This window comes from Mustela nigripes, chromosome 5 (genome assembly GCF_022355385.1).
Source record: "Mustela nigripes isolate SB6536 chromosome 5, MUSNIG.SB6536, whole genome shotgun sequence".
Classification (NCBI taxonomy): domain Eukaryota; kingdom Metazoa; phylum Chordata; class Mammalia; order Carnivora; family Mustelidae; genus Mustela; species Mustela nigripes.
Window position 1 is genome coordinate 26,729,163 of NC_081561.1, and position 9,679 is coordinate 26,738,841.

The following is a 9,679-nucleotide window of genomic DNA, read 5'->3' on the forward strand; positions in this document are numbered from 1 at the left end:
CTGACTTTGGAGAGACCCCTTCTATGTGCTTATAGCTCCATCTCGGGTTCCTACCTCGGAAAGGCTTTTTCCTTTTCCTGTGGGTAATGTGTGGATGCTTCCAGGCTTCAGGCGGGAGTGGAAGCTAGAGAGGCAAGTCCTTTGCACCCCTGATTTCCTGCAGAGGACGACGCTTGAGGCCCCAAGGCCTCATCGGAGGTCCCTCCCTGCTCTTTAAGGGGAAGGAGCCTTCCCCAACGTGCCTCTCTTTCTCATTTTTCGTATCTCTCCACAGTCCGAATCTGCTCCAAGTCCTATTTGGCCCTGGAGAACGGGAAGGTTTTCCTCACGGGTGGGGACCTCCCCGCTCTGGACGGAGCCCGGGTGGATTTCCGATGTGACCCTGACTTCCATCTTGTGGGCAGCTCCAGGAGCGTCTGTAGTCAGGGCCAGTGGAGCACTCCCAAGCCGCAGTGCCAGGGTGAGGGACTGGCCGCCTGCTTGCCGCCGAGGGCGCTTGCGGAGGACGGGAGCAGGGCGGGAAGGGCGGACGGGAAAGGATGGGGAGCTGTGCGAGATGGGGGGCTGTGGGGGACTGGAGGTGAGAACCCAACTCTGCTTCCCCTCCCCTCTGCGGCCCCCTTCTGCAGCCCCAGTGCCCACTTTACCTACACTGGGGCTTCTTTCCTCCATCTCCCTCTTTTCATATCCCCTCCCTGCTCCCAAATCTTCGCATGGTCTCTTCCTTTTTGAGTCTCGCCCTCTATTAACTTTCTTAAGGCTTGAATACTCCAGTTTGCCCTAGCCTCAGCCCCTTTCTCTAAACTTAGAACTTTCTATGCATAACTCTCCTCTACAACGGATTCCTCTCCGCTTGTTATATAACTGGATTATTGTAAAGACTCAGAAATAAATCATATGTCATACTTAGAAAAAATGTTAAGATTGGAAAGAATATCTGGGGTGGAAAATTATCAGGGTAAAAATTAAAAAGACTTAAAATTGGGGGCAGAACGGTCAGAGCACTAAGGACCACCCAGGGATGGGGGAGGGGCAAGGGACAGGCCTTTTCTGGAATTCTCAGACAACCCCCACCATTCCCAAGGGACTCAGTCTTGTGTCCAACCCCTTTTTTGGGCATTTCGTTCTGCAGGATCCCCCCTTTCCTGGGCACCCGGATTCTCCCTGTGTAGTCTTCTCTGAGGGATACAGGCATACCTCATGCTTCCCCCACTCTTGTAGACTCTTCCAAGGTTCTGAACCTGGCTTTCCTCCCTTAATGTAATTATTCTGCGTGTAGTTTACCGTTCCGTTCCGGAAATTCAGAGCCCCAGCCGGGGGTGGGTTTACCATGAAGCTACTGCGGTTTCAGCGTCAGGGACCCTCATTCACACAGGGTTCTTCTTGTGCTGTAATATAATGTGTTCGCATGGTCATAGCTTTCGTAAGAAATGCAAAAGTAAGATTTTAAAGGCAATGGTTTAAAATCAATTGTATTTGTATTTTTTTCTCTTAAAGAGAGACCCCTGCATTTAATAATATTTAGGCTCCACAAAACCAGGATCTGCCCGTGTCTTAGCTGTTGGCACTCCTGTCTCAAATTCTGTTGTCCTATGAAAAATAAAAGAAGAAAACCGGCAGGTCCTGACCCACAGCCCCACCTTGCTCTTATCCCCAGGCACCCTCCCCTCAGAAACGCAGGCTTCTGCTCTACCCGGTCCTCTCCGGCCTGGACAGGTGTGGGAGGGGGCTGGGGATCTGGCCGGGGAAGCCGGGCGCCAGTGGTAACTCTTCTCTGATCCCCGTCTTTCCTGCTGCCAGTGAATCGAACGCCGCACTCAGGTGAGATCATAAACCCTCATCTCGCGCACTGCAACCCCCTTGCCCCCCACTCTTCACCCTCCATCCCCAGGGGTGCTGCCCCGAGGCTGTGGGCTCTCGTTCTTCTGCCCGCGACCCGCCCCCGTCCCAGTTCGCGGCCGGCCCCTTCTTTCCCTACCTGTTTTCTGCCTCCAGTGCCGGTTTTCTGCGAGGCCGCGGTCCCTCCCAACTCCCCGCTTGGCTGCCCTGCCCCGGGCTCCGCCTCCTCCCAGACTCCGCTCGGGCCAAAGGGCAGAGCCGGGCCGGCGGCGGGGGGCGCGGGCAGACCCCGGCCGCCCCCGCGCTGCCGTCTCCCCCCGGCCGGGCCCGGCGCTCCCCGCTTCGGCTCCTCCGCACGCCGTCCGCCTTCCCCTTCTCGCAGCGCCCACCCCTTCCCGAGCTCCGTCTCCCCAGCCCCGGGTTCCCGGCCTGCGCCCCATCACTCCCCTTCACGCCACCCCCATCCCACCCAACCGCCTCTCTCCTAAGCCGCTGCCATCGCCCTGTGCCCCGCACCCCCGGCCCGGCGCCCCAGCCGTCCGCACCCCCGACTGAGACGCGCGCCCCGCCGCCGACCTCCGCGTCTCCATCCCGGCGCCCCCGCGCTCCGGCCCTCCCCGCCCTCCCGGCACGCCCCTTCCCCTCTCGGCTCCTCCCCGGCCGCCCCTTAGGTGGGACCCCCCTTCCCCGTCCGGGCCTCTTCCGCGGGGGGTCGCGTCCTCCGCCCCGCCCCGCCCCGCCCCTCCGCCTGTCGTTCCCACGGCGGCGCGCGCCTCCCTCCCGCCCCTCCCCCCCGCAGCTGCCGCGCGCCGCGCGTGACGTCAGGGCCCCCTCCCCGCCCGCCGTCTCCTCCTCCTCCTCCTCCTCCTCCCCTCGGTCGGTCGGTCAGTCCGCGAGGAGAGTCCGCGGTGGCGGTGGCGGTGGCCGCGGCGGGAGCGGGAGCCGCGGGGGCCCTAGGAAGCCGACCTTCCCCGCTTCCCTGGGGCCCTCGCCCCCTCCTCCCTGCACGAGCCGGGATGGAGGCGCCTCCTCGACACCCCCTCAGCAGCCCTCCCCAGGAAAAGTGTCCCCCCTGAGCTCCTCCCCCTCCCCAGACAGCCCCTCTCCCTCCCGGCCATGGGTCCGGGGGTCCCCGCTCCCCGGGTGCGGTGGCCGCTGCCGCTGCTGGTGGTGATGGCGACGGGGGTGACTCCGGTGTGGGCCTCCCACTCCCCTCATCTCCCGCGGCCTCACCCGCGGGTCCCCCCGCACCCCTCTTCAGAACGGCGCGCAGTGTACATCGGGGCGCTGTTCCCCATGAGCGGGGGCTGGCCCGGGGGCCAGGCCTGCCAGCCCGCGGTGGAGATGGCGCTGGAGGACGTGAACAGCCGCAGGGACATCCTGCCGGACTATGAGCTCAAGCTCATCCACCACGACAGCAAGGTAGCCCCGGACGTGGGAGTGGGCGGGCGGCGGGGGTCTGGGGGGCAGGAGCCGGCCGCGCGCGCGCCTCTGTCCGAGGGACTCGGGATTGCGAAGCGGACCCCTCCCACGTGTGACTAGCGGGAGAGGGGCTGGGGGTGCGCAAGCCTGGGGACAGTCACAGGGGCTTCAGGTTCAAGATGAGGGTCTAGGGGCTTAGGAGGGTGAATCAGGATGTGGGGCAGACCCTTCTGCTCCCCAGGACGCAGGGAAGTGGGGGGAGGGCTGGGGAGACTGGTGGTGGATTTAGGGTACAAGCTGATCTCGGTCGCGGCGAGTCCACTAACCCTGGGATGGGTTCCGGGGATGGAGGAGGTGTCAGGGGTGAGCTGGAGCACGGCTTCCGATTTACCATGGTAACAAGGTAATCTTGGCAGCAGGTTGGGACCGAATAAGGAAAAATTTGAGGGACTCGAGCGCTCTGGTTTATTTGTCACAACAAGCGGTGGGGTAGCTGTGAGCCCTGTCCTGCCGCGGATCCCCAGACTGTGGGATATGTGGCATACCATGTTCTGGAAAAGCGAATGGTCCGGGGCTGGGCAGAGGCACTGGGAGAATGAGCGGATTAGAGGTGCGCGCAGGAGCCCTCCCAGTCGGGTGGGGAAAGGGGGGCGTCTGGACAGAGGCAGGAGAGGGAGCAGGAAAGAATGGCAGTAGGGCAGGGGGCCGATGAGGAGGTGTGGGGCAGAGCTCAGTTCTTGGGCGTTCTGTGGAACTTGGGTCTTAAGTTGAAATCTTCCTTACAGCCTTGTGGCCTCCAAGATGTGAGGAGGAAAGTAGGCTGTAGGGGGAGGGCGGGGGGGGGGGGGGGGGGGGGGGGGCGAGCCTGGGGGGGGGGGGGCGCGGGGGGGCCCCATAAGACTCCTTCCCCACCCTGTCCCCTGTGAGGGACTTGGAGTGTGGGGACGGATGTGGCACAGGGGAGGAAGGAGACTTGGGACCTCAAGTTTACCTTCTCTGACGTGCAGCCCCACCCCTTCACGGGGCGGGAGGTGAGGTTGTGGTCATTTCTCCTGGGTGCACCCAGCATGTGTCCTCATTCTTTCGAGCAGCTGTCTGCATCGAGAAATGGGTTTGTGAGGGAGGAGCGGGCGGAGTGGGGTCGAAGGTGGGGTGCCTGGAGAAAAGAGAGCACACGGACTGTTGGCAGCTTGGAGAGAGGACCTCAACCCCCTCCCGACACTTTGGCAGGGATTTCCAAACTTCCGTGTACACAAGGTTCACCAGAGGCCTGGGTTTAAAACAGATTTGATGAACTCCATGGTCAGGAACGAATCCCAAGAATCTGCATTATTACCATTATTCGTCCTGTCCTGGTATGCCTAAGTAGCTGTCCCCAGGGTCCTTGTCGGCGAGCAGCAGCACCCAGGGAAAAAAATTAGGTGTTGTCGGAGAGGCAGGGAGAGGAGCAGAGGGTCGGGTCTGCTGGAGGTGGGAGCCTGCAGAGAGAAACTAGGAGGGATGGGTGCCAGGGTCAGGAGAGGGGGTCCCAGGGATCCTGGGAGCCCCATAGCCCCGTGTGTGAGCTCTGTGACAGGTGAGTCCCCGGAGGTGCTGGGGAGCAGATGGGGGGCCTGGGAGAAGGGAGATGGAAGAAGCAGGGAGGGAGAGCGGAAAGCAGGCAAACTGGAACGTGTGGTTTCCTGCCCGCAAATCCGGAGGCTTCGCAGAAGACAGAGCGGAGGAGAGGCGGAGAGGAAGTCTCCTGGGGAGGGGGTGAGAATCAGGGAATCTGCAGGGAGGGCCTGAGTGTGGAAGAGAGAGAGTCGGGGAGGAAGGAGCAGAGCCCTGGGTCAGCCTGCGTCCTCGCCCTGTGTGTGTGTTGTGTGTGCTCTTACGTGTCCCTGTTCCCGCCACCCTTTCCCAGGCTGCAGGGGTACTGGGCTAGGATCTGGGGTAACGTGCTAGGGCAGTGTGGGACGGTGGGGTCCAAGAATGGCCGAGATGCTCCGAGAAGCCAGGGGGGAGGGCAGAATCTTCACAAACACCCCTTCGCTGGGGGCCGCAGAGGTTCCTTCCTGCTCTGCCAGTGCCCCTTCTCCAGCTGCCCACGGTGTCTCAAATGTCAGGCCCCAGTGGGAAGTGAGCAGGCTCTAGGGGCCTTCCTTATTCCTGCGTGGCCGTCCCCAGCCCCCTGTGCCGCCTGCCCTGGCTCCCCACGGCCTTCCGTTTCTCCTCGACTTCCTCTGGGGCTCCAGCAGCTTCTGAAATGTCATCCTCCAGCAGGAGGGGAACAGGCAGGGGGACACCACCGGCTCTTCCTCCCCATGTCCCTTCCCTCCTGGCTCTCTGCATTGTTTACTTTCCCCATCTCCCTGCCCCTCCCTCAGGCACCCCTAAAAGCATCTGGTTTGTTGAGAACCTCACGCTGTGTGTTCTCCCCAGGTCTTCCTCCCCTGTTTCTCCCCCACGGCCACCCCCTCCAAAGCGCCTCTTTTTCTAATGGACCCGTCAAATGTCAGGGCCCAGCAGGAGGGGAGGGATAGCCAAGCACGACTCCCTAGTGACCTTGGTCCCTGTTGTCCTCGAGTTTATTTATCACTAGCCTGGAAAAGAGAGGAGCAGGGGACCAACAGGGGCCCACGGAGAGGGGGTTTGCAGAGGCAGACGGAGGGATTTCCATAGCTGGGCTCTGAGGAGGCTGTCTGCGGACTTGGGGGGTTCATTTCTGCAGACTCTTTCCTAAAACTCGCAGACCTTGGGAGCTTAGAAACGTGGGGAAGGGGACACGGTGACCGAGGAAGGGAGGAAAGGTGCTCTTTGCGGTGACCGTGGTGGAGGTGTGCGCAGGAGAGGACGGGCTGAGGGCGCAGGGGAAGACGAGGGGCGGGCTTGGGACGTGAGGGGAGCCCAGAGACTGGACAGGGAGGAGAAGAACGTGGTGCTGATGACGGGGGCGGGGGGTACTTGAGAAGGGACTGGATTGCTGGGGACCCCCGACGCTTACCCCCACCCCTTCAGTGTGACCCAGGCCAAGCCACCAAGTACCTGTATGAGCTGCTCTACAATGACCCCATCAAGATCATCCTTATGCCCGGCTGCAGCTCCGTGTCCACGCTCGTGGCCGAGGCTGCCAGGATGTGGAACCTCATTGTGGTAGGCCGGGCTTGGAGGGCTGAGAATGGGGGTTGCCGGTGGGGGGCACTCCCGGGACTCCCAGGCCGTGGCGGCCTCGTCCAGCGGTGGCCCGATGGCCGCAGCTCCCCGCTCTTCCTCAGCAGGACCTGAGCTGCGGGCCTGTGGGCCGTGGGAGCCGCTGCACACAGGGCCGAGGTGGGCGGGAGGCTTGGGGCAGCCAGCAGGGTCACAGAGGAGCTGTGGGCGAGCCTGTCCCGCACCATGTCCCTGTCCTTCAGCTGTCCTACGGCTCCAGCTCCCCGGCCCTGTCCAACCGGCAGCGCTTTCCCACATTCTTTCGAACTCATCCGTCCGCCACGCTGCACAACCCCACGCGCGTGAAGCTCTTTGAGAAGTGGGGCTGGAGGAGGATCGCCACCATCCAGCAGACCACGGAGGTCTTCACCTCGGTGAGCAGGCCTGCGTCGCCAGCCCCGCGCCCGGAGGGGTGGCCAGGGCTCCTCCCGGGCACAAGAGCCTGCTTCTTTCTTCTCGTCTCTTTTCTAATATTTTTCTTTATTTCTTTCACAGAGAGAGAGGGAGAGTGTGTGTGTGCACACGAGCAGGGGGAGGGGCACTGGGAGAGGGAGAGGCAGGCTCGCAGCCGAGCAGGGACCCCGATGCCAGGCTGGATCCTGGGATCGAAACCTGAGCCGAAGCCAGACCCTTAACCGACTGAGCCACCCTGGTGCCCAAAGAACCTGTTTCTTTATCAAAAGCAAACACATTCTGAGTGGTTAAGTGCATGTTCTCTCTGGAGCCAGAGGAATAAACAGAGCTAGGTTTTCAGGATCCTTTCCAAGTTTTTGGTTTTAGGACACGTTTTTCCCTTTGATGATCCCTTTCCCAGACAGGTAGACCCCAAATGACCCACTTCCATTAAAGTAGGTTCACTCCAAAGTTGATGTAAGAGAGGGAATATAAGATACGAACAAATTCCAGACCCTCGGTGTGTGTGTGAGAGAAAGAGAGAGAGAGAGAGAAGGAACAGTGAGAACAGAAGGGAACAGAGAAGGAGGCAGAGAACGAAAAGGGAAGGGGGCGGAGAGACAGGAGGCGCGGGAGCGGGAGAGGAAATGCAGGGCTGGGCGCCGGAGAAGACAGTCCGGTCCTCTCACGTCTCCCCGTCTTTGGACACCCCACCCTCCTTACATTCAGTGTGAGGGAGCTGCAGCTGCACCCCCTGGAAGCCTCCCCAGTCCCTCCGCGATTCAGGGCGTCCTTCTCTGACGCCTCTGTCCGCGCTTCTGGCCCTTGAGCGGAGACCGTGCTGTGCGCACCAGACCGGTCGCGCTCACCCTGCGTCTCCTCTCCTTTCCCTGCCCTCGCTGCCTGGTGGGCGTGGGGTGAGTGGCGCCACTTCCCGGGACACAGACCCACAGGAGGGGCTCCCGCGCCTTCCTGGGTTGAGTCTGGGTCCCGAGGCTGCAGACCCTGCCCTGGCCGCCCTCCCCGGCCCGGGGACAGGCATGCCGGGAGCACGGTTCAGAGCTGCCCCTCCTCCTGCTCGCGCAGTCCCCACCATGCTCTCTGCTCTTGACCCCACTGCACGCCCCACATCTTCTGCATTTCCTGCTCATTCCCACCCAAGACTCTGGACGACCTCGAGGAGCGAGTGAAGGAAGCTGGAATCGAGATCACTTTCCGCCAGAGCTTCTTTTCCGACCCGGCTGTGCCCGTCAAGAACCTGAAGGTGTGCTGCTTGGGAGCGGGGGGCTCTGCCCGTGGAGGGGCCAGGTGGGGGGCATGGAGGGGGATCGGAGAGGAGAACCAGGCAGGGGCACGTGGGTTTCGTTTGTTTTTTGTTTTTCTGTGTCCTGCTATAATTAGAATATAACATCGTATAAGCTTGAGGTGTGCGAAGCGTTGGTGGGTGAGTTTTCATGTACACACATGCACAGAGTGCGGCCGTGCGTCCTGGGAGGAGTCGCACTGTGCCTCGTGTGCAGTCACACATCGCACACGGGGGACGGACGGTGCCGCGTAAGCCGACCGTTGGCGGGACGCATGGGTGTGCGGCAGTGCGGTTGTGGGACTGCCACCCTTGCGTGCGCCGGCAGTTCCGGTTCTGGCACATTTCTACTCTTCGTCCACTTGGCACTTGCCCAGCACCCCGTGAGCAGACCCTGCACTGAGCTCTCCGGGGCAGGGAATCCAAGGGGTGGAAGTGCTTGGGAGTTTCCGGGCGGCTCTTCGGAGCTGTTTCTCTCTCTCTGTAGCGCCAGGATGCCCGAATCATCGTGGGACTTTTCTATGAGACCGAAGCCCGGAAAGTGTTTTGTGAGGTAGAGTTGGCCTCCGGAGCGGGAGGGGCCTGGGTGGGCTCTGCCCCGGGCTGTCTGATGGGGTCTCTCTGCTCGGGTCGGTAGCCGGCGGTCGGAGGCGATGGTCAGTATGACGTCCCTGTCTCTCGGCTCCGACTCCGTCTCTTGGCTTCTCGCACCCAGCAGGTTCTCCGGATCTCCGTTTCCTCCCCCTTAGTGTTCCCCAGGATCCCCCGGACCCCATCTTTCCTGACCGGCTGGGGAGGAGCTTAGAAGGAGGAGTCCCCGAGCGGCTCCTACGCCCGCCAGGACTTGTAGAGTCCTCTCTGCAGTTCCCTGCTTTCTGATTCCCGAGAGGCTGGATCGCGTCAAGGGGATTAGGCCAGAAGGAGCCCCAGAGCCCCAGCCCTGCTCGTTCTCTGCACCCAGGTGTACAAGGAGCGGCTCTTTGGGAAGAAGTACGTCTGGTTCCTCATTGGATGGTACGCTGACAACTGGTTCAAGATCTACGATCCGTCCATCAACTGCACAGTGGATGAGATGACCCAGGCCGTGGAAGGCCACATCACCACCGAGATCGTCATGCTGAACCCTGCCAACACTCGCAGCATCTCCAACATGGTGAGCGTGGGGGCGGGGCGCCTCGTGGGGGCGGGGCGGGAGTGGACCGCACAGGCCCAGGAGGGCACGCGGGCTTGTCTGCACCGCGCTTCCTGCGGCTTCCACCTCGGCTCTGACTTCCTTGAGCAGGAATGACAGAGAGAGGGTCGGGAGTGGTGTGTGTGCGAGGCCCCTGATGAGAGGAAGGGCTGTTACCGTGGCAACGAGGAGCGGTTGGAGAGAAGTCAAAGGAGGGAGAGGCGTTGGCGACAACACAGACGCGTGTGCACGCACACCTTGACACGAGGGCTGTTCCCGAGCAGGGGTGCAGACGCGTGTGCACGCCCACCTTGACACGAGGGCTGTTCCCGAGCAGGGGTGCAGACGCGTGTGCACGC

The 9,679-nt window shown here is 61.9% G+C and overlaps 1 protein-coding gene across 2 annotated transcripts in view; it reads left to right on the forward strand.

The window, feature by feature from the left end:
* GABBR1 (gamma-aminobutyric acid type B receptor subunit 1) overlaps positions 1-9,679 on the forward strand; it is a 25,557-nt gene that overhangs the window by 2,125 nt on the left and 13,753 nt on the right. The window contains exons 4-11 of one of the 2 annotated variants that reach the window (XM_059399707.1): positions 275-460; positions 1,801-1,821; positions 3,101-3,261; positions 6,262-6,396; positions 6,657-6,827; positions 8,009-8,110; positions 8,637-8,702; positions 9,111-9,302. In XM_059399707.1, coding sequence (XP_059255690.1) covers positions 275-460; positions 1,801-1,821; positions 3,101-3,261; positions 6,262-6,396; positions 6,657-6,827; positions 8,009-8,110; positions 8,637-8,702; positions 9,111-9,302 — 1,034 coding nt within the window. The remainder of the gene's footprint in view (positions 1-274; positions 461-1,800; positions 1,822-3,100; positions 3,262-6,261; positions 6,397-6,656; positions 6,828-8,008; positions 8,111-8,636; positions 8,703-9,110; positions 9,303-9,679) is intronic. The other variant, XM_059399708.1, reaches the window with a different exon arrangement.